At 41.7% G+C, this 22,726-nt stretch overlaps 3 protein-coding genes across 8 annotated transcripts; 1 reads left to right on the top strand and 2 right to left on the bottom strand.

The window, feature by feature from the left end:
* The first annotated feature begins 42 nt into the window (after positions 1-42).
* LOC9266142 (serine/threonine protein phosphatase 2A 55 kDa regulatory subunit B) lies at positions 43-4,135 on the top strand. 5 transcript variants are annotated; one of them, NM_001416722.1, is made up of 14 exons: positions 43-484; positions 572-678; positions 774-878; positions 963-1,085; positions 1,196-1,390; positions 1,470-1,561; positions 1,682-1,800; positions 2,305-2,428; positions 2,517-2,643; positions 2,772-2,840; positions 2,945-3,036; positions 3,132-3,209; positions 3,298-3,368; positions 3,486-4,135. In NM_001416722.1, exons 1-14 carry the CDS (start codon positions 283-285, stop codon positions 3,623-3,625), a joined length of 1,644 nt encoding a protein of 547 aa, NP_001403651.1. In that variant the 5' UTR covers positions 43-282; the 3' UTR covers positions 3,626-4,135. The 5 variants fall into 5 exon arrangements, 1 of the variants encoding a protein (NP_001403651.1); XR_001543433.3 differs by having other exon boundaries at positions 143-484; positions 2,983-3,036; positions 3,486-3,784; NR_184388.1 differs by having other exon boundaries at positions 160-484; positions 1,682-1,796; positions 3,486-3,711.
* LOC4329993 (ATP-dependent DNA helicase MER3 homolog) lies at positions 2,645-12,894 on the bottom strand. 2 transcript variants are annotated; one of them, XM_066307030.1, is made up of 27 exons: positions 12,561-12,828; positions 12,331-12,431; positions 11,902-12,085; positions 11,628-11,789; positions 11,289-11,526; positions 11,144-11,180; positions 11,029-11,075; positions 10,678-10,715; positions 10,475-10,496; positions 10,174-10,386; positions 9,896-10,052; positions 9,761-9,812; positions 8,835-8,906; positions 8,677-8,726; positions 8,453-8,570; positions 8,307-8,370; positions 8,152-8,235; positions 6,971-7,096; positions 6,696-6,892; positions 6,423-6,611; positions 6,080-6,328; positions 5,958-6,007; positions 5,804-5,821; positions 5,455-5,537; positions 5,065-5,350; positions 4,720-4,763; positions 2,645-4,636 (listed from the first exon to the last, which is right to left on the bottom strand). In XM_066307030.1, the coding sequence occupies exons 2-27, from the start codon at positions 12,417-12,419 to the stop codon at positions 3,888-3,890; spliced, it is 3,618 nt and encodes a 1,205-aa protein (XP_066163127.1). In that variant the 5' UTR covers positions 12,420-12,431; positions 12,561-12,828; the 3' UTR covers positions 2,645-3,887. The 2 variants fall into 2 exon arrangements, with proteins under 2 accessions (XP_066163127.1, NP_001403646.1); NM_001416717.1 differs by having other exon boundaries at positions 3,720-4,636; positions 12,622-12,894.
* A 58-nt stretch (positions 12,895-12,952) lies between these two features.
* LOC4329992 (GDSL esterase/lipase At5g33370) lies at positions 12,953-14,747 on the bottom strand. Its single transcript, NM_001416719.1, has 5 exons — positions 14,408-14,747; positions 14,191-14,318; positions 13,833-14,075; positions 13,427-13,679; positions 12,953-13,332 (listed from the first exon to the last, which is right to left on the bottom strand). The coding sequence occupies exons 1-5, from the start codon at positions 14,643-14,645 to the stop codon at positions 13,091-13,093; spliced, it is 1,104 nt and encodes a 367-aa protein (NP_001403648.1). The 5' UTR covers positions 14,646-14,747; the 3' UTR covers positions 12,953-13,090.
* Positions 14,748-22,726: the final 7,979 nt, after the last annotated feature.

Genomic DNA, 22,726 nt, shown 5'->3' with positions numbered 1-22,726 from the left:
TTTCATTCATTGTTGTGTGGTGCGAAGTGTGAATTGTACATACAGAAGTACAGAACTGGACGCAAAATTGTGGCCTTTTCTGCCACCAGGTCCCACAACGACGAGGCCTGTGGCTCCGAGGCCGCCTCTGATAATCGCCAAGAAATGAACCAAAAAAACGAACCAAAGATGAGGTGATAGACTGACTAGCACTGAGCTTGCCCGGCCAGCGCCGAATAGCGCGACGCGCCGACGCCCACACATGATACGTTGCGACGAAGGAGCTCCTCGCGGGTCGCGGCGATGAGCAACGCCGGCAGGAGGAGGAGGAGCCTGACCTCCATAGCTCCCTCCCCCGTTTCCTCCTCTTCTTTCCCTTCCGGCGCCCGGGAAGCTCAGGCGCCGCCGTCCCAGCTTCCCAGCTGGAAGTTCTCCCAGGTGCTCGGCGAACTGCCGCTCGCCGCCGCCGGCGAAGGCCACGACAACGGCACGCTCCAAGATGACGGTACGTGTAACTCTCACGCTATGTCGAAAGCCATCAGGGATTTTGGCCTCTCGTCTGAGCGAGGATAATAATCCGGTTCTTTTTCAGGTGATACGATCTCGGCAATCGAGTTCGACGGCCGGGGCGAGCACCTGGCCGCCGGCGACCACGCCGGGCGCGTCATCCTCTTCCGAAGAACCGACGACGAGAGCCACGTAAATTACAGCAATATATCTCAAAGCTAGCTATTCCAGTATGGTTCCCTGCAGCACGAGCCGGGCTGTTGACCAGCGATTCTTGTGCCCCGCAGCCGCCGCCGCCGCCGTCTCGCGCCGACCTGGAGCGCACGGACTACGCCGCGGCGGCGCCGCCGGCGTACGCCTACATGGCGGAGTTCCAGAGCCACGAGCAGGAGGTGAGCGAGTCACCCATCGATCGAGACGGCTTACGACATTTGCAAATCGTAGTACACTCTTACTGATCAGTAGGCAGTACACAGTTCGACGTTCTGCACAGCTTGGAGATCGGCGAGAAGGTGAAGAAGCTGAGATGGTGCGCGCGGCCGAACAGCTCGTCGCTGTCCATGCTCGCCACCAACGACCGCACCGTCAAGCTCTGGAAGGTATATGTATCGATCGAACACGGCATTGAGATCACCTTGTTGATAGTTCAAGCTCTTCTTTTCTGTAGGATTAGTAGCTAGAATGTAATGATTTTATAGCTTCAAGGCAGGTCTCCGAACACAGGTCGAGGAAAGGGAACGGCCAGCCGCGGCGGCGGCGGAGCACTCCGACTTCGGCGTCGCTGTCCGAGATCGCGCTGCTCGGGGAGGGTGATTCGAGCGTAAGAAATGGGTATTATTACGAGTGGGCGAGCAAGAAAGCTAGGAACTATTTGTCCCCTGATTCGGCTGAACATTCCGAAAAGGTAATGTTCTATCTGCAGCATTGGAATCTTCGGTTGAACTCGTTTGAATTGTGCCTTTTGTGTAACCATGTGTGATCAGGCAAGTGAGGTTGGAGAAGGATATACCGCGAAGTGCCGGAGAGTGTTCGCCCGTGCTCATGTGTACAACATCAACTCCATTTCGAACAACTGGTAGGTTGGTTGATCCAGCTATTACAGTACAAGTTTACAACCTGTGTCATGCCATTCTGTCTCAACTCTGAGAATTAACGAGGTCATAATGTAGATTTGTTCTCTTTTTCATGTGTGCAGTGACGGGGAGACGTTCGTGTCGGCCGACGACCTCAGGATCAACCTGTGGCACCTGGAGGTGACGGACCAGTGCTTCAACGTCGTGGACATGAAGCCCGCGGACATGGAGGATCTCGTAGGTGATTTAGTTTCATTTGTTTGCTCAAAAACAGTTTGCATATACATAGAGATGGATTCTAATAATTTGAGTGGACGTCCACCCGTTTATTGCATGTCAGCTAGATGGTTACGGAAAATTTTCAAAAAAATTGACAAGAGAGATCAATATGTAATATATCACTCCACAAACATGTAAGTTCAAATTCAACTTCTATAAGTTGTAACAAAAATAACAAATTTAATTGTAAATATACATACAGTAATTTGAGTTTTGTTTGTTATTTTTGTTATAATTTGTAGAAGTTGAATTTTAACTTACATGTTTGTGAATTGATATATTACATATTGATCTATCTTGTTCATATTTTTTTTAATTTTTTTTATAATCATTTAAATAACATGCAATAAGTGGGTGGACGTCCACTCAAGCTTCCCGCATATAACTGCATAATAAAAGAAGTCATGAATGAACGGCGAAACCGAAGGGTTGAACACTAACTGTTGCCTTTTTTTTTTTCGATCAGAGGTGATCACTTCGGCAGAGTTCCACCCGTCGTCGTGCAGCCTCCTCGCCTTCGGCAGCTCGAGGGGCTTCGTCCGGCTGGTCGACCTGCGGCAGTCGGCGCTGTGCGACCGCAACGTCAGAATGTAAGAGGCTGGCTAATTAATTAGCTGATGTTGTACCTTTCTTTTTTTTTCTCTGAAAAATGCAAAATGGTTCGTTACTGTTTTTCAGATTCCAGGATCGTGGGAACAGCGTGCAGCCTAGGACGCTCTTCACCGAGATCATCTCTTGCATCTCCGATGTGAAGTTCACCGGAGATGGGAAGTATCTGCTAACTCGAGACTACATGAACCTGAAGGTATTCTGAATTCCACTTGACATGGCTTCTAAAAAGGTCCAAGTGTACAGGCAGCGTGTCATATGGATGGTTGGATACTGAAACCTTCAGTGTTCCTGAATAACTTCAGTTAACTTCGCCATTTGCAGCTCTGGGACTTGCGCGTGGAGAGCTCCCCTGTTGCAACTTACAAGGTGCATGAGTTCCTTCGTCCTAAGGTACATCATTTATCCAGCACAGAAGCATTTCACTGTCTTACATCGCCCGGTCAGCTGTGTCAGTCAGAACACAACAACACAAGAAGTTAAGAATTCTTTTGCAGCTGTCGGAGCTGTACAACAACGACTGCATTTTCGACAGGTTCAGCTGCTGCTCCAGCAAGGGCGGGGACTACTTCGCCACTGGATCTTACAGGTTTCTACTGCTGCAACACATCAACCTCATATCTGGAGTATAAGGCTATACTGTTAGTGCCCATCCTTATCCATCTCGTGGTTCTTTGTGTTCAGCAATACATTCAAAATTTTCTCTCGTGCTGCTGCAAATCCCAACGGAACTACGTTGGAAGCTAGCACGAACCCTTACAGGTACTTAGCTTTGTTCTTTTACTGTCGCTTTGACGCTGCCAAATGACTTAAATTTAGCAAGGCTGATCTAATACGGTGAAGAATTCAGGATACAATCATTCCCCTCTGCAAAGAGTCAAGGGTTGCTCAGCAATTTTGCTCGCGGAATCCAGAGAAAAGGTTCGAATAATTCATCAAGTTATTCTTTTAATGTGTCTTTGTGCATTCTTTCAGTGACGCCTCTACTTTAGAACTGAAGCTTTTAGCGTGTGCTCTGCAAATTCTCTTCCCCTGCAGGTCAAGATGGACCAAGATCTGACGGCCGGGAGGACACTAAATGTAACATGACATCAAAGGTGACACATTTAGCTTGGCACCCGATGGAAAACTTCATAGTTTGTGCAGCTAATAACAGCTTGTACATGTACCACACATAGGCATATGCACTTATTTTTTCTCCATTACCCATTTTGTTCCGTGGGAGTACTGGATACTGGAGGAAAATATAGAGGGCAAGATTTACTAAACACATCGAGTGAAAGCACTATGCATTACATATAGAAAGGCATTTGAAGCGCTGAACATATTTATGCGAAGCTGAAACCTTAGTCCTCGGGAAGATTTTTCGCTAAGCATCTGGCATATTACAATACATATTCGGGCATTTCAAGGTATGCTGCACAAGATCGCCACTGTGGGTCAGAGAAATGAGAAGACACTCTTAACGTCAAGAAAAGATGCGCCAGTCCCACTGCTCTTTGCACTCGCCAAAATATCCTTGCAATAATCCTGAATCGTGAGAGGTTGGACTGAGGCTGCAACTTGCTTTGTACATTGCATAGGCTGGAAATCTGCAAGAGGACTGCTGAAGCAGAATTTGCTCTTCTCAGATGAGCTGTCCATTTTACCTAAAAACTGAAGAGAATTCTCATCTGGAGTCTTGCTTAGAGCCTTGCTTTTCTCAGACGAGCTGTCCCTTTTACCTACAAAGTGAAGTGAATTCTCATCTGGGGTCTTGCTCTTTTCAAATGCTTTTTTACCCGCAAGTTGAGTAGAGTTTTTGCCTTGAGTTCTGTTCAGGATCTCGCTCTTCTGAGATATACTGTCCATTTTGCCCGTAAACTGAAAGGATCTAGTTTCTGCAGTTCTGGTCAGGATGTTGCGGCACCTCTCATCTGTATTGTTTGGAGAGACTCTAGCCTCAGTACGATCAAAGACCATAGGCGTGACTTCATATGCATGCAGACTGCTCTGATCTAGTCCAAACTGATCGCCCGATGTCTTCATTTTCTTCAGTATCAAAGGTTCATAAGAACTATCCATGGATTTCGACAACATTAGATTGGGGAAATCTCTGGATTTCTTGCGTATGTGATCAAAAATTGTGTTGTTGGTGGCACTTTTGCATTCTGCCTCTACTGGTTCAGAAGCCAATACATCTGGAACATCTGAACATGATAACACAAATTTTCATGCAAGAGCACAAATGAAACACAATAGATGTGCATAGTGTCATATAGAATTGTGTTACCTTCATAATCTTCTTCATGCAGTAGAGTAAAGCTTGGGGCCTCCCTGTAGTCATCAAAATATCACCTTAGAAGTTAGAACGCTATATTCTATATTCAGATAGTAGAGAACTTTCGGAAAAAATGGTTATAAATAAAGAAATAATTACAAGGATGACGAATACATGTTAGAAATTTCACTAATAGCTGTGATCTATTGCAATTCTGTGGTGACATATTGCAATCCTTGCAGAAAATTAAATAAAAAAAAAAGTCTGTGTGTAGAATGATAGCCACCGGATAGGTGTTCTATTTTCTCTGCACTGATTATGGAATCCTTGGCAATGTAGAGAAGGTTAAGCACTTACAGTGAAGCTAAGTTGTTGTACTCTCTTGTTCCCAGAATTTCCAGATCATTATCATCTTTGTCTGGAGCTTTGGCCCTAAAATCATCTTCTATAACACATACCTCTTTAGAAAGTGGGTTCTGTCCATTATGATACTTAGATTGATTTGTCCGAGTTGTTTTAGAGCTAACCAAACAGCTCTCTGCAGGCAGATTGTACAAGGGTTCTGCCTTTTTAATCCCAAACACTTTGGTCACATGAAAATCTTCCCTGCTGACCACATGCTTCTTGTGGATATCAAGACCAACTTGAACATAAAATTAAAGATATAAACTATGTCAGCATAAAATCGTACACATTATAGATGAAAATTTCATTTTTTGATCTATAGTTCCCCAATGGTAATATTACCATATTCTTCAAAAATGACGTCAACCTTCAGAGTAGCCCTGGCATTTGGGGGGCATGGGACATACAGTTTGACAGAGTATGGACTGCAATTTTCAAATTAGCCAGTTAAGAGTATTTGTGAACAGCTGAGCTACAACTTAGACGTCCGAGCTGAGAATGCAGCTAAATACTCCCTCTGTCCCATAATATAAGGGATTTTGGAGGGATGTGACACTTCCTAGTACTACGAATCTGATGACAAATCTGTTTCTTTTTCTCATTATTTTTAACGGCTCAATCAAAGATCATTTACTTTTAACTTTCTATAGAAGGATTGAAGCATTAACTGAAATAACAACAGAAATATTACCTGGAAAATTCTTGAGTCCTTCACAGAAGAATTAGAAATGGTGCAGCAACCACCACAAGAAAAACAGATAAGCAAATATCAGGAGAGGAAATAGACAGCAAAGGACAGGTAATATACTGTAAAGGATATCAACTGAGAGAACAAAACCACTGACTTTATTTTCTCATGAAAGAGGATCGCATTATCTTCCTCTGATCCCACAACCTGACAAAAAATCATGTAAAAATTTAGGTTTCAAGAGTGTCAATTGATCCAAAATAAAGTTAAAGAGGGTACCATATCAGCGTAATTTTGTTTACTGGATCCTACTGCCTGTGATAGGCGAGTCAGTGTTACAATAATTGTTGATTTTCCCTGTCTGTTTCCAGCATCCTCTATGTTTATATCAATTTTGGGGCCTAATGATGGCAAATAACTTTTTATGCTATCTCCAAATGGATAATTTCGTCCTGTTACGGATTCTATCTTCCTAGCATCAGCAGTTGCCAAACTCTCAAAAGAATCAATTCCAGCAGTCTTCAGTGCCTGGGATGACAGTGATAACCTCAAGCATTAATTATGCAGACTGCAGATACATAAACATAATTACATACCCAATAAAGATAATAAAGTTAATAACCTTTGCTGTGACAATTCCAATTCCAGGCAATTGCTTCAGCAAAAATGGACTACTCTCCCAAAGTTTTTGGTGTAAGCATTTCGCAAGGAGCATAGAACTTATGGCAGACTTGTAATTCTTTTTGTATATAAAATATTCTCTCATGCATTTGGCAACCCTGCATCCATTTGAGCATATTGAATTCATTTCCTGCATCAAATCGCAAAAATTAAAATATGTCAAAAGAATAGGTGACAAAATCAAATGGTATTTTGAACTGGACAAACAAATTACCTGGTTGAGAGATAGATCATGGACTAGAGGGTCCCCAGTTAAACAATCATTTGCCAGAATAAATATTTTTTCTTCTCTTGTTTGAATACGCTTCTTCCTTTTCCCATTTGCACCAACAACATGGAACCAAAGCCTTCCCTCTTTGTCAGCATTTATCTCATTAAGGAGCTTCTTCTCATTTCGTCGTAGTTGGATCCCTTGATATTACAGAAAAAAAATCAAATCGCTAATTTATTATATTTAATTATTAATTAGAATAAACTGGAGTTACCTACAAGTAATCTCTGCAGAGTGGCAGATGATATGCAACAGATCTTCCAAAGTGCAACAGGCAGAAGCTTTGACAATAAGCTTCATAGTATCAAATTTCAGATAGAATTTTGTCATCAGCCTCCCAGGTTCTGAGTAGAAAATATATATCTCAGAAGAGTCATCTTTAATATGCAAATGAACTGAGTAACTGGAATGCTGAGGAGACATCTAAGTAGCAAGGGAGTTGAACAGATGGGCAAACAGAACGAGAAACACTAGAAGAATAGTAACAAAACTATTGAAGTTATGGGACAGAAGTAGGCTTCAAGTTGAATACCCAGCCGTCAAAGGACCTGCCATGTTTGCCAGCAGAACTTCTTACAAAAACGAACCCCATTAAATTTGGAGAAGACGGTGTACATTTTAGTGTCAGCTGTTAAGGTCATGATCAGAAAACGTACACAGATATTTCATGTTATCTACTTGAACTATAAGACTGAACGATCGCACCCCAGATATTCAAGCATGTATTGGAGCTAGCTGAATAGCTGTCAATGTTACAGCTCAGATATTGAAGCACTGGTCTATGTTAGTTGTTAAGGTTGCTGAGGTCGGAACTCGGAAAACCTCAACACCACACCAATCATAAGCTCAAACTCCGTACTTGAAACAGGTTGAAGAAATGCATGTTGTCCATAGTGTAATGCTCATTTTCCATCCCCAGTCAAATCTAGGCCTATTACCTAAATGTATTTTAGATACAATGATGTGGTTCGGAATTGAATCCTTTGGACACTTTGACATGCACTATACAACGAATCCAGTTCAAAGGAACAACTGTAATGTATTTAGCCCAAATTAATAGAAAGATTTGCTATGGATCAGGTTGGTGGATACTATAGATGGTAGTGCTTCTATTCTCTCCTCAAAACTGAATTGCACAAAAGCCACAGATATTAAGCAATGCTAGTGGGCACACCATCAAAAGCCTACTTTCCACAATGTAGGTAGGTGTGCAGATGGGAAACACACAAGGCGTACCACAAAGTGAGGACACACCGTTTTCCAACTAAAGCCAAACTATTTTGCAGAAGCGTGGAATTGGCAAAAGACTAAACTTCAATTTGTATAGCGTAAGCTTGTACCAATAGACCTGTATTAATTTGTATCATCATTTTTTTAATAAAAAAAATAGAAAATTTACCTAATGGTTTTAGAAGGAAACCATCTTCATCTGTCCAAATTAGACCATACTCCCCCAGCTCATGGATCTTCTCAACACATATATCTGTAAATTGAGTTCATAACGATCAAAATCCCATAGAACCATGAATTCTACAAAATCCAAGAAAGATATACCTTTCATTTGCTTTTCAAGAAGTTCACGTGGAATTTCTTTCTTAATTCCGTAATGCTGAGGATTCTGGTAATTCAATTCGTCAAAGTCAGTTTATGCATTTAAGCGAAATGGATTTAAAGATTTAATAATACTAATTTGCCCATGCCTTCTTTATCCTGATGTACAAATACGAGCACTTGAGCCACTCAATAGCCAAAGTTATATCAGACACCGTCAGCTGAACAATCTCTGCATTTAGATGCTCAACCGCACATGGAAGTAACCTGGTCATAGCATCTATACTCAGCGAGAAGTTTGAAATGGTATGCAGTCCATGTCAAAGTCAACTAGGTGAAATTATTAGTTTTCAGTTGAACATAAAACACTTACTGAGACTCCACCATCTCACATCCATTTAGAAGGTTCTCATATAGATGCACCTACAAGATATAACAGGTTAGCACAAAAGACCTATAGAGCCAATTTTGCCCAATAATGGTATCAAAATATCTCAGAGTTAACAAGAGTGGAAAATATAGATCCTTTACTGTCTCTCTTCTTGTCATGATTATAATTGTTCCAGTATCATCAAATGGTGGACGCCCAGCCCTTCCACACATCTGTAGATCACCCAAATAAGGGGAGGGGCATTGTTAGAAGCAAGAGGAAACCATATAGTATAATTTTATAATTGAATCACAAAATGCTCTGAACTACAATGCTTTAAATGCATGTTAGTTTTAATTAAAAAAATATGATCTTACACATTACACTATAAATAATTGAACTAGTATGTGGCATGAAATTTGCACGTCCAATTTCAAGTGTTTTGCAGATATAAGATCAAATGATGTGTTTTCGTCAAAGAAAAGGATCAAACGATATGATGTTGTGGCAATAAGTATGTCAGAATCAACTTTGCTTTATGATAAACAATTGAACTTATATGCAGCATGAAATTTAGAACATCTGATATACCTCTTTTTTCATAAATAACTATTCCAATAATAAACTTTTGGCAATAAGTATGTCATAACCAACTTAACATAACACCCGCCCAAGCAAAAAGTTATTGTATAAGTATAGAGTGAAAGGTCATGATAGATTATGTTCTCATGCACTTTACAGCGTATATGTTGGTTCCGATAAACTTAACCAAGTTTATAGAAAAATATTTAACATCTACAATACCAAATAAATACATTATCAAGACATAATTTATGGTGAATTTAATTCAACTATTTTGATATTATAGATGTGGGTGCATTTTTCTATAAATTTGGTCTAAGTTAGAGAAGTTTAGCTTAGGGCAAACTGAAACACCTTACAATATGGAACAGAGGGAGTAGCATTAAGACTACACATCAAAGATAACAAAATCACATATACTTTCATGAAGCAAAACTGAATAATATTATTGCATATCAACAATGATGTATTTACTGGTGGAAATGAGACATGATAGTATGTATACCTGAAGAACCATGGATCTCTCATATTCTACATACAGACCCTTCTCTTTGTTGCTGAAAAATAGAATGAATATCAGAGAAAAATCATTAAGATGATAGAGGCTAACTCAATCACTGAATATTTAAAATGAACTCACAAAAATTGTGTTGACTTTATCACCACTGTGTGAGCAGGTAAGTTGATCCCATGTGCCAAAGTATTCGTCGTGCAAAGAATTTGAATATCACCCTTCAGGAAAAGTCCCTCAACGACACTCCTATCCTTTAGGCAAAGACCACCGTTGTGATAACCAACTGAAAAGTTGAAATAAGATATGCATCACCAATCAGTGTAATGTTAGGCAACACATCAAAACATGGGAAACCATTGTAGGTTGTGAAGGTATCGTGGGTCGAGAACAAGATTCAACATGACCTCCATGTACGAGACAAGCCTGCAACTGCTTGTCGCTACAGGTTAGTGCAGCCTCCTTTAGATGTTCATACTGCTGCATCGATTTCATAAATGGATTTGAATAGCCTAGAGAACTCGCAGTTTGTGAAAGGCACTGTGCTGCTTCTTGTGCGCCTTTTCTAGTAGAACAGAAAACAAGTGCAGACTTTCCTCTTGAATGTTGCATCAGTATATCTGTATCAATATTATCCTTTATTTTGAATCCTGAAATTCTGCTAACTTAACTTAAAGTACAATTGACAGATAGGTAGATGTAACTTACCGAAAATGAAACTTTGGAGTCTCTACAAGTAGAAAGAAATAAAGAAAATAAATATATCAGATTCGATTCAGTGATTATGCACAAATTATCAGTACAGTAGTACAGCTCAAGGAGATGAAGAAGACATCTGACTTAGCACACGCCCTAATTGTCCCTTCTCATTTTAAAGAAGGAACATTCTCAGATAGTAAGAAAATGCATACCCTCTCAAACAGGAAGTCATTTCTTGCTGGAGCATAACCTAAATAGCACAGTGAAACAGATATAGATTAGGTCAAACATATAAATTGCTGGTTTAAGTGTTGTAAGGCTGTCAGGACATGCTAAGTAATCAAAGTGGCATTTTCAAGAGTTCATGATTTTGTGGAGTAAAACAAAAATAATGATCTATTCGAACATCATTTCATGACTGATTCTGTGAGGAAGTTGCAGGTGTAGGATGGAGGTATTCATGACACAGTTTCTTCTCACTTTGACATAATAAGTAAATCAAATGTCCTAATTCTTACGCTTTGGCCAAATATTTGCAATATGATGAGAAACAAGAACCATACCAAAAACCTTGGTTGTCAACTTCACTGGCCTCATCTCTTCTCCAAATCTGCAAAAGGAATATATAGATAAGGAAGTTCTAGTGGTGGTATCCTTGATGAAGTTGCTTCTCATCACCTTTTTATTCCTTCAGACGGTACTGCAAGCCACTCCGCTGAGATCCAAGCAAAGCCAAAACGTAAGTAATCTTTAACAGAACATAATCTGGTAATGTAAATAAAATAGAGACATGTTGGGACCATACTGCTTGGAGTTTACCAACCTATATCCTCAATATTAGGGATAGTGGCAGAAACTGCTATGAATCGAACATTTGCCAAAGGAGCAATCTTCATTGTGCCAAGTCGAGAAAGCATTTTTATTCTACTGACAATTGCTTCTAGGGCAGCTCCACGAGGATCGTTGAGGAGATGAACTTCATCAATAAGGACCAGAGCAATGTCACTGAAGAAACCCAGTCCACCATCTCTTATTCCATGACGACTCACAGAATCAAACTTCTGCAAACATAAAGATGTTGGTTAAAAAACAAGGAAGTGGCTAGCAGTTGTGCCAATCCTCTTTTTACACCGTGTAAAGCAAAGCAAGCAGTCACATATACCTCAGGAGTTGTGAGAATTAAGTCAGCATCATGTATGGATTTGGTGTTATAGAATTCATTGTCACCAGTCATCTCCAAGCAACTGATCCCCAACGAGCCCAGCTTCATGTTCCAGTCACGCAACTTCTCCTGCACCAACGCCTTCATTGGAGCAATATAGATCTACCAGGCAGTTCAAATTAAGCACATGGTAAAAATTAGACATTCGTATCCTCAACATACAAAGTGAATCCCTAAAGTGTATAGAAAAGCTAAGAAGGTACTTGACACATACTGTTTTCAGGGTTCCTTTGATCAAATTAAACCTCCACTCTGATGAGAGGAACCTTGAGAGAAGCCTTAGAATGCAGAGCTCGAACAGCACGGTTTTGCCACTCCCAGTAGGCGCAGAGATAACCATGTTTACATCCGAGAGGAAGCATGCAGGGAAGCACTCGCTCTGCAACGAATTGAAATACCTGCACGGAACGCAGGATGCCACTGTAAAACCCCATCCCAGCTACTCCACGTTTCATACCGTAATCCACATTCCACAGAAGTGTTTTGTTAGCCTGATGCACTACGACTACAAGGCTACTCAAAATCTCAATCTACTGAATGTGTGAGCGCGATCATACAACTACACAGAAATGCACCGTGCAAACACCGTAACCGCGGCCCACGGAGTTTGATATTGGCAAATGCGATGATGCATCGCGCGCACCTGAACCCGAAAACGGAGCGGAATGGCGGGGGAAGGTCCGCGACGGAGCGCAGCGCGTACGGGTCGCCGAGATGTCCCATCGCCGCCATCGCGTGCGGTCCCTGCAGAAAAATCGAGCGATCGCGGGTGAGTAGCCCCGCCGCCGAGGAATTTCGTCGAACACGTTGCGCGCGGCGGCCGGCGATCGGAGCCGAACCGGCTCGATCACGATCAGGAACTCGCGGACGAACCGAGCGGGCGGAGGCGCGCAGCGTAGGAAGACGAGAGGCGGAGAGGGAGAGGCTTGCTTACTGCTGGTTGGTGGAACCGGATTTGGAGGGGGGGGGGGGGGATTTGGACCGGAGGAGTCGGAGAGATGGCGAGAGAGAGGAGCGGCTGCTTCGCGAGGGAACGAAGGTGGGAGAAGGAATGGCAGGAGAAGCCGCGCGCGGATAATGCCTCTGGTGTCTCGAGGTGAGGAGGAGGAGGCGGAGGAGATGAGCCGTGGATGATTGCAACGGAAAGGAATTTCAAATTCTGGTTTGCGTTAGAAGCTGGCTCACGCCTGTTCGTGCTAGCGCTACTGTCTCGATGCAGGTAGGAGTAGTCCATTTTTCTCTACAACACGAAAGCACCAACAATTCTGAAATCAGCCAACAGATACACTAGAAACAACTGAAATTGTTACACGTGGAGAGTGTATTATACTCCGTGCCATTGATGGTAACTAGTATAGTCCTGACGATCGATCGATGATCGGTGTACATATCTATCTATTTATCTAGAGGCGCCGTTCCTCGTCGTCGACGGCGAGGATGGTGCTGAGGTTCATGGGGTGCATGTATTCGGTGGAGCCGTGCATGAACTGGCCGACGACGATGCGGTTGGCCTTCTCCGTTGGGTGGAACGCGTCCCAGAACGCGAACGCCTCCCTGTCGTCGCACACGTTCGACGCCGCCGTGCACAGTCCGATCCCGTTGTACGGCCCCTGCCCGCAGCACGCCACCTGCACGTTCGTAAAACCTGCCAAAGCAATCAACGGGTTCAGATCAGTCAAGTTCGGCGTTCGGCTTCGATCGATCAAACGGTCGCCGCCGTCGCGGGAGCACGTATATACCGTAGTTCTGGGGGTTGGAGATGTAGTCGAAGTTCATGCGGTTGGTGTTGGCGGTGACGAAGACTTCGGCGCCGATGGCGCGGTTGAGGCCGCGCACCATGTTCACCAGCTGCGGGTTGTACAGGTCCACGGCGCGCGTCAGCTCCGCCGCGCACTCGCCGCGGCGGCTGTGCAGCGCCAGCTCCGCCGGCACGCACCCCAGCGGCCCCGTCCCCGTCACGATCACGCGCCGCGCCCCCAGCTCGTACAGCCTCTGCACGCACACGCGCAAGCAGCCGGTGTGTCAGCGCGTGCGTGAGCGTGACAACCACCAATTGAGTTGACAGTTGCGCGGTGGTAGGTCGTGAACTAGTACACTACTCTACTACTGCTACTGCCACAAGGCGATCTCGTGCACTTTAATTACCGAGAGGATTTTCCTGTACTCGGAGATGATGAACGGGACGTAGTCCTGGATGGCGTACTGGCGCGACCGCACGGACATGGGCACGAGGTAGTAGTTGTTCACGAAGTCGTTGCCTCCCAGCGTGATGAGCACCAGAGCACCATTCACGATCCGCTTCGCCTGCTCCTCGCCGACCAGAGCCCTTAGCTTGCGCTGGTACTCCCGGAAGTACTGCAGCTGATCGCCGATCCTGATTATGTTCACCTGTGTTCACGCACAAACACCCACATGGTTGCACATGAAAATCTTGAGAAGAAACACGGAAACACAATGACGGCCGTGAATTGAAGTGAAATGAATTGAGCATTTTTTATCGTACGAATTGCACCCCGGTGTCATTCAGGATCCCGACGCCGGCCGACGCGAAGTTCGCGCCGACGAGCAGCTTGTCCCCTCGGAGCTCAGGGCTCAGGTACGGCAATGCAGGCTCGGCCCCAAGATGCTCGCCTGAAGAAAACGCCCATGGTCGTCAGCTCTTCGGCAAAACGTGTCGACACACTGTTTCTGAAATATGCAGGAGTTAAAGTACTACGCACTGATAATGTCGGGGATGTTGAGCCCGTTGGAGAACCGGCCCGTGGCCTGGTGCGTCGGGTAGTCGATGCCGTACGGCGGCGCGTCGGCGCGCGCCGTGGTGATCAGGTAGTTGTTGTTGCCGTTGTCGACGAGGGAGTCGCCGAACACGAAGAAGGCCCGCTCCGCGGACGCCGGCGCCGGTGCAGCAGCCACAGCCAATAGGCCGACGAGGAGAGGAACGACGAGAGCAGCGACCATTCTCGCTCGCGGACGTGAGAAGCACTGCTGACTCTCTACCTGTCCTTACTGTGATCAAGATGCACGCTCTACTAGTCCACTAGTGCCAGTGGCTCGAGTAGTAGCTGGGTAGATCGATCCCTCTTTTTATAGAGGCCTTGGCTAGCTCTGGCTCGATCGACACACGAACAACTTGTTTTGCAGCAAAGGTAAAAAAAATTGCCAGGTGAGATACTGGCAAATGCGGTGAATGATGCGAGGTGGTTGGTTGATTTGGAGCCGCATTTACGTGCCCCGGCCGGGAGGTAGCTAGGCCGGCTTGCCGCCTTGGATCGTGTTCATGCGCGCGCCTGCAGGAAGAGTGTGACCACAGGGGCGGTTTCGGTGGTGGTCTGGTGGATTGCACGTCCGGCCGTTGCCCGCAGCGGGTTACAGAATTCAGATGCATATGAGAGCTGTTAAATAATGGGGCGGTCCTCGATCTGCTGTCTTGTTTGGTGTTTGGGGAGAGATTTGGGATTGTTCGTTGAACAGTATTAATTTACTCAAGTACGGTGTGCATTCATTGTAGATTTGTATTATGTAGTCCGAGTTTTGTGTGGTAAAGAAGTGATTACCTTATTCACTGGTTGATCTGGTTGTTTTGCATCATCTATTTAGCTGGTGTTTAGCAGTGAATCTAGAATAAAAATTATGGAGTGTCCTATATGCATATTTGGCATGTATAATACTTCCTCCGTTCAGTAAAAAGTTAATCTAGTACTGGATATGACACATCCTATTACTACAAATATAAATATAAATATGTGCAGATACATAGTACTAGAATATGTTACAATCACATCCGATATTAAATTCTTTTTTTAAGGGACGAAGGGAAGTGGCACTAATTGTTGTGCGGAGAAAATTTGCGTGATGAGCAAGCTTAACACCCTGTGTCCTGTACATAGGGAAGGCCCACGTGGCTTCGCCTCTGTATCTATATTGTTGAGAAAATCCTTTCTATATATACCTTTTAAAATTTAGCTTTCTATACTCTTGAATTTTGCTTATTTCTTTATATATCTCCAAAATTTGATTTTGATCCCTTCCATACTTCTCCCGTCAGTTAACCGTTAGTTGACTGTCTAATTTTAATAAAAATGACTATTTTACCTTTTGGATGAACATAGAAATTCATGAATTACATTGTTAAAAATGCAGTAGAATTTTGTCGCATAAGACTACTAGAGTTATGAGTTTGTTGTGTGATGCATTATTTATCACAAAATTTATTTTTAGATAAATAAATAAAAAAATATGTATTTATTTTTTAAAAGAAAGTCATAAAAAATGAGAAGCATTCATACAAAGATAGGACTACCAATGTTCACAATAATTTTTTTATGAATGTTTTGATGCGAAAAACACACACTGGCCTGGAAGATCTGCTTAACTCCTGTGCAGGTCCAAAATCTTGCTTTTAGGTTCGTAAGCGTGCTAGTCAATTTGATCTTGCAATCAACAAGAAACAAAAGACAAGAAAAACCGCGGTTAAATCCATAAACGATAGCCGATCGGCTAGTTGTCGATGACATATCATTTATCTTTAAGCCGATGTCATATGTGAATCGATCGGCTGTTATAAATAAGCAAGATAAGACTAAATCTACTCGATCGGCTGTAGATATTAACGCTATATAATCATTCTGTCAATGTATATTTAGACTAGGTGATTGGGATAGATCGGTCGCTATGCCGAGACAGTATAAATCACTTAGATCGAAGTATACATTAATACAAAGATTATAAATGTTTATAGCATAGACGATCAGATAGATCTAGCACGTATCGGCTAGTACTCCGATACCATTTACTAGAACAAATAGAATATATCAAACAGAAAGCCTAATATACTTTATTGCAATAAGATCTTAATATAAAGGGCAGACTTAGCATATCAATTAAGCATATAAGATATAAAATAGCTAAATTAGGTAAGATCGGCTGAAACCCCGATACTATCTCTCTTGATAATCATAAAAGAAGCCAGATATCATAATTATAGATATTACTTAATAGATCGAACCTAACCGATGCAACATTAAGCATAAAGACAAGTATAAGATCTAGACAAGATGATGAAAACCTACAAAAGATGGTATATACACGATACAATCTAGATCAATAACAAAACATAACTCTACCGATTGCTTCCTAACAATAAGAACCAACTGATAACAAGTTATATAGCGCAACTAACATAGATTGCAAAGTATATATGATAACTCGACAGATTACATAATCAAGATTAGAGTGTCATAGAGATGGAAGCACTAATCCCGACAATGCAAGCTGCCATAACAAGTTTTACCTCTAGTTGAAGATCAAAACGATGTAGCTCAACCCGAAAGCAAGAACTCGTCGAAATAGAACGAAAGTAAAAAGGGTGGCGATGCACCAAGATTGTATTGAACTATTGTTAATTGATTACATGGGTTCGGGTTCTATTTATACCCGAGATTACAAAATATGTCCTTGCCGGACACGACACTTATCTCTAACAAACTCTAAGATACCATAAGTCTTTGCGGTAAACTTTTGCCCAAATATATCTCTAAGGAAATTACATGAAATATCCTAATTAATAAATACAATTGCCTATCCGAGAGCTTTATCTCCATCATGGCAATCCTCGTGAAACACGTTGATCGATTCTAGAAACATCTTTGAAACCATTATCATCGGAATCGGCTACATCACCTCTATCGGCTGTGTCGGATGTTATCTGTCCGATCCATCTCAGTCGATGCAGACTCCAGCCGATGCCTTCGTAGCCAATGCATGCTCTGTTCTTCGAATCCATCTCTCTACCGAATCCGCCTCGATTTCAATATCGAATCTGGTTCATATATTACCAAATTTGGTCGTCAACAGAATGCTTCCGATCAAAAATATCCATTGTCCTATTAAAATTTAAAATGAAAATTTTAATTTATTACATTTGTTTTATTTTTAAAATTTATGTTAAATTTTTCTACACTAATTATTTAGTCTCATTAGTTTCATAAAATGCATATACTGTGCACTCAAACAAAATTTTCAATCTTTTTTCAAGTTTATATTCAAAACTAAAGCATCAAGGATAAAAAAGGACACTTACAACCAAACGTAATAGTGAAATGAAGAAAAATGTAATGGTAAGGGCATGTAAGGGATCAAGCTGAAATTTCAGGGGTATAGAAGGGATCGGTAAATTTCAGAGAGTATGAAAGAGATTGAGTGAGTTTTCAGGGGTACACAGGAAATTTATTCTATATTGTTTTGCATCATATTTGTAATTTTTTTTATTGATAGAACTATGTTTCTTCATAAATATAATATTTTTATACTTATCTATATAGTTAGTGAAAAATTCTTATATTTATAGTCGGAGGTAGTAGTTCTGAACATCATTGTTTTTTTTTTGAAAAGCAAGGTAAGAAGGTTGTCTTATATATTCACTGGCCGTGGGAGTTAGGATTATCCCTGACCAAAGAAAGAAAGGAATTATTCTTGCAACAGATATAGCTCTGCTAGATTCTTCACTCCCTTCCGTAAAAAAAAAATCATTTTTCCGTCAAAAAAAAGATTCTTCACTCCCGCCCACGCCATTACCCACAAATGTGCTTCCTCCTTAATTCTTGCCATGAGCCCGTGATGGATCTTGAAGTGTTAGTGAGATTTCTGAAAACTCTTGAGTTTCTCTCCTTCACAACTCTCGGGAGACTATGATAATCATCGACTTGAGAGTACTTTCTAGGGCATGTTTTGTGCCGAGATGGTTTTCCCTCACCACTCTTGCACAGTTGCATGGTTCATCCATTCTGTTGGTTTGATGTGTAGTTGCAACTAGGAGATCCTCTTAGAAAGACGGTGGTGAGCTAGTAAATGGACTACAACGAGGACAAAAGACCTCATTTTGCTGAAAATCATTGTGAGCTTCTCCGCTCCTATCCTATTAAATACGTAGAGCTCTTGCTGTTTTAGATGGAATTAGTGTTTTCTAATATTGATAGCTTTCTTATGTAGTACTATCACATGTCATTTTTTTTAGTAATGGAATAACGTACATTTTGGCCTTTGCTCAGCAAGCTACATTCAATTATTACAAAGTTCATACATGAATAAACTCAGCACACACTGATATAGCATAAAATAAATATAAACTAATAAATATCAACACAAGATAAAAGAACCCACAATTACTAAATTCTATTTGAGAATCTCCACTCCCAAGCACATAGCAATGCTAACTGGTTCTTAGTGTACGAGTATATAATACTATGAATTTTTTTACCCTTTGCACTTCTCATTCATGGATGAACTGACAAAGATTGAACATAAGTTATTCTCTACAATTTTCTACTTTTACTACTACTCCCTTACATACACATCTGAAAGTTGAAAATAGATATACTGACTGATAATCTGCATAAAGGCCCCACTCACACAGTATATCAACCACAAGAAGTTAGCTTCATAGTTCGGTCATTAAAATCCATGGCCATACTAAACATGATAACCTGTTTTCCGACTTCAGTAAAACCAATGCAGTACTCCAAGCCTTCAACGAACACCTAATTTCCAAAACTTACAAAAAGATACACCTTCCAGTCTTTTGACACTGTTGATCCCGCCTTCCATTTATTACAATGCAGAAGCATTCCATCAGTAAAGTAGCATGCCATGTGAAATTCATAAAACAGTGGGGTAGAATTTTGAAGTTGAACTGACCACCAACAAACAGTATGCAATTACAGATTACTTGTTTTAGCTACAAGGACCACAGTAAATTAATTTCCACACTGGCACTGAAGTGAGATTGGTATTAACTTGGTGATCGATGAACGGAAATGAGAAGAACTGATGATTCTTATTTCCCTCCTCACGCATTAATGAAAAAACCATAGTAATAAAATGTCATGTTCACTAGATTCCTATGGGATTTTAAAATTCATGAAGTTTTGAAACTTCCGTTTGATTGACACACAAAAAAAACACAGGAAACCAAAGGAAGAAAACATGAGATGAGATCTCATAATTTTTTTTCTTCAAATTTACTCTAGAAAAATTTGTGGGAATCAATTCTTTGTTTCAAATGTCAGTACTTTCATAATATATAAATCCTGTAGAAAATCCCCTCTGTCTAGGCCACCACCTCATTTGATCTTGATCTCTCTTTCTTTTCTCAATTTTTTTTCCTTTTCTTTTCACGAATAAGCTAAACGATAGGACCGTTATATATACACTTATTTCATTTAAATATTCCGTAGTAACGTACAGGTACAATAATAATAAATATATAGGTACCCCAAAAGCTGAAAGAGAGTAAGATGGCGTCGTGATCGTCGTTAAGTGTACCCGGACCGGACGGCATCCTGGCGGAGATCCTCTGGGGCTCCGAGCCTCCGAGGCCTTGACCTGCGCCAACTACGGCCTTTGTGAATCAAGATCCGGTGCAGTTATTATAGTGACTGCAAGTTAGGCAGTCCCGTCCATTCATAACCGTTGGATCAAGCTGATGAACGACAGATAGCTGTGCCACGTCACAACCAAGCAGCCAATGCTACAATAACATGCTATAGTGCGCTACAGTGTTCTGGTCGAATCTGATATGTTCTTTTTTGATCTAACGATCACGCGAGGACTGCTAAAGTTGCAGTCCACGTTGCAACCGCAGGTGATCTCGATCCGGCCTTTGCTTGCCTCTGGTGACTGGTGGGTGGCGCTGCCCGCCGGTCCGCGTGCCACCGATCGCCCATGCCCCTCCTCGGCATCTGCCTGCTGGGATGATCTAGCCTACCGCGCGTACGGCGCATCGTACGCCGCCGGCGTCCAGCAAGCCCGTCCACGCCAAGGCGACGCGCGTGGTGACGAATCGATCGGAAGTTCGGAACAGCTGTAGCCTGTAGCCCGTGGACGCATATGGTTCCTGTGTGACCATCCGACCACGGGCTCATGGGTTTTCCGTCACCACGATGGACGCAAGGTAGAGTTTGATGCTTGAATACTTGTATTTTGTATAGTTGTATGCGCTCTTGTATTTTGTATATATAGTTATATGCGCTTATTGCGTGTGTATGAATCTAAGCAAGAAGACCTTAGTATAATCTTGTACTGTATAATCTAAGCATTTTCTGGATCGTACAAAGCTTTATATATTAGGCTCTGTTTTGATTCCCTGATAAAAATTTTTACCCTATTATATTGAATGTTTAGACACATGTATGAAGTATAAAATATAAACGAAAAAATAACTAATTATACAGATTGCGTGTAAATTGAGAGATGAATCTTTTAACCCTAATTGCTCCATGATCTGACAATGTGGTGTTACAGTAAATATTTGCTAATGACGGATTAATTAGGCTTAATAAATTCATCTCACAGTTTACAGGCGGATTCTGTAATTTGTTTTGTTATTAGTCTACGTTTAATACTTTAAATGTATATCCGTATATTCTATTTGACACAACAAAACTTTACACCCCTAGATCTAAACACAGTCTTAATGTATCCCATTTCCGTTCTGCAAATAGGTCGAACAGAACATGGCTTTTGTATTGCTGCAGGCTCTTGAAGTTGAGACCTTCTTGTTGCCTTATGCCGTTGAGTGGAATGATCCAAAGAATCGCGAGTGCATTTACTGAACACTGCTGCAGTAGTACCCAAGATGAAGCCATCATCCGTGCCTTGCTACTGCTAGTCTGGCTCTTCGCGTCGGAGAAACGAGAAAGGTGGAGTTTTTCACCGTCGGAGAAAGAGCACATTTGCCTGTGCTTTGCCTGCCTGCTGAGCTAGTCCATTGTCACCGTGATTTGGCTGTGTTTAGCTCACGCTAAAATTGAAAGTTTGGTTGAAATTCGAACGATGTAACGAAAAAATTTAAAGTTTATGTGTGTAGGAAAGTTTTGATGTGATGAAAAAGTTAGAAGTTTTAAGAAAAATTTAGATCTAAACACGGTGTTTGTTGAACTGGACACAAGAAATTCTTCCAGAATTAGTGATTCTTCGTAGTACCAGTATCATCGTCTTCATGCCGTCCTAAAAGTGAGAAAAGGCTTCCCGATCTGGTGATACACGAGTTGAACAATCAACCTGTACTCTTTCGCCGATCGATTGCTCCTGACATGTTTTGGGTAGCAGTACAATAATACTGCGGTGATCAATGCAGATCTGTAGCTGGCACAGCGTCGGGGAGATTGTCGCGACGAACGCGCGATGTTCGTGACGGTGAGTTAGCTGCGAGCCACGGCGCTACGCAGGAGAAAATGGTGGCTGCGCCGTCGCGCGGTGCGACCCGGACCGTGAAAACCGTATGTTTATCATGAGGATTATCAAAAACTAAGAAGATTACGGTACGCGATAATCATGATAACTCACGCTGTTTTGTAAACCACTAGCCAATTTGCACTTAGCATTATTATCCAGGAGGGCATACGGATCGGACGACCGATCATGACATTAGCGTCCGATTTACGTGCAAAACTACTTTAAATTGATTTTTCTCTTAAATTACTTATCCAAATCATGATCCGATTGCACCATTAAATTCGTTGCAATTAAATCTTCAAAACAAGATTACACATGGATATATTCCGACGAAAAAAGATTAGCTTATTATTGAATTTTTTATAAATGTTGCACGATGTTCCACCAGCTATATCGGAATTGTCTCACTAGGTGATTGAAAATGTTTCACTCGTTTAAATCGGGTGTTGTTTCACCTTATATAAAAACAATGTTTCAGCAAATAGCGAAAAAATATTTCAGTTCACTGCAACATTATATCTATATATAGTGAAACATTGTGATTACATTAGGTGAAACATTTTTCGGTGAAACAAAAAATAAACCAAATTCTCTTAATAGGGGGTTTCCAAAATATGTGGGTTTTTTTGTTGCAATAGAATATTTCGTTCACTGCAACATTAGATCTATACATAGTAAAACATTGTGAGTACACTAGGTAAAATATTTTTTATGGAAAAAAATAAACCAAATTTCCTTAATAGAGAGTTTCCAAAATATGTGCGTTTTTTGTTGCAAAAGAGTATTTTAATTCACTGCAACATTAGATC

This window comes from Oryza sativa, chromosome 2 (assembly GCF_034140825.1).
Source record: "Oryza sativa Japonica Group chromosome 2, ASM3414082v1".
Lineage (NCBI taxonomy): Eukaryota > Viridiplantae > Streptophyta > Magnoliopsida > Poales > Poaceae > Oryza > Oryza sativa.
Note: the sequence above shows the minus strand (reverse complement) of the source record. Positions and strands in the feature narration are given on the sequence as shown.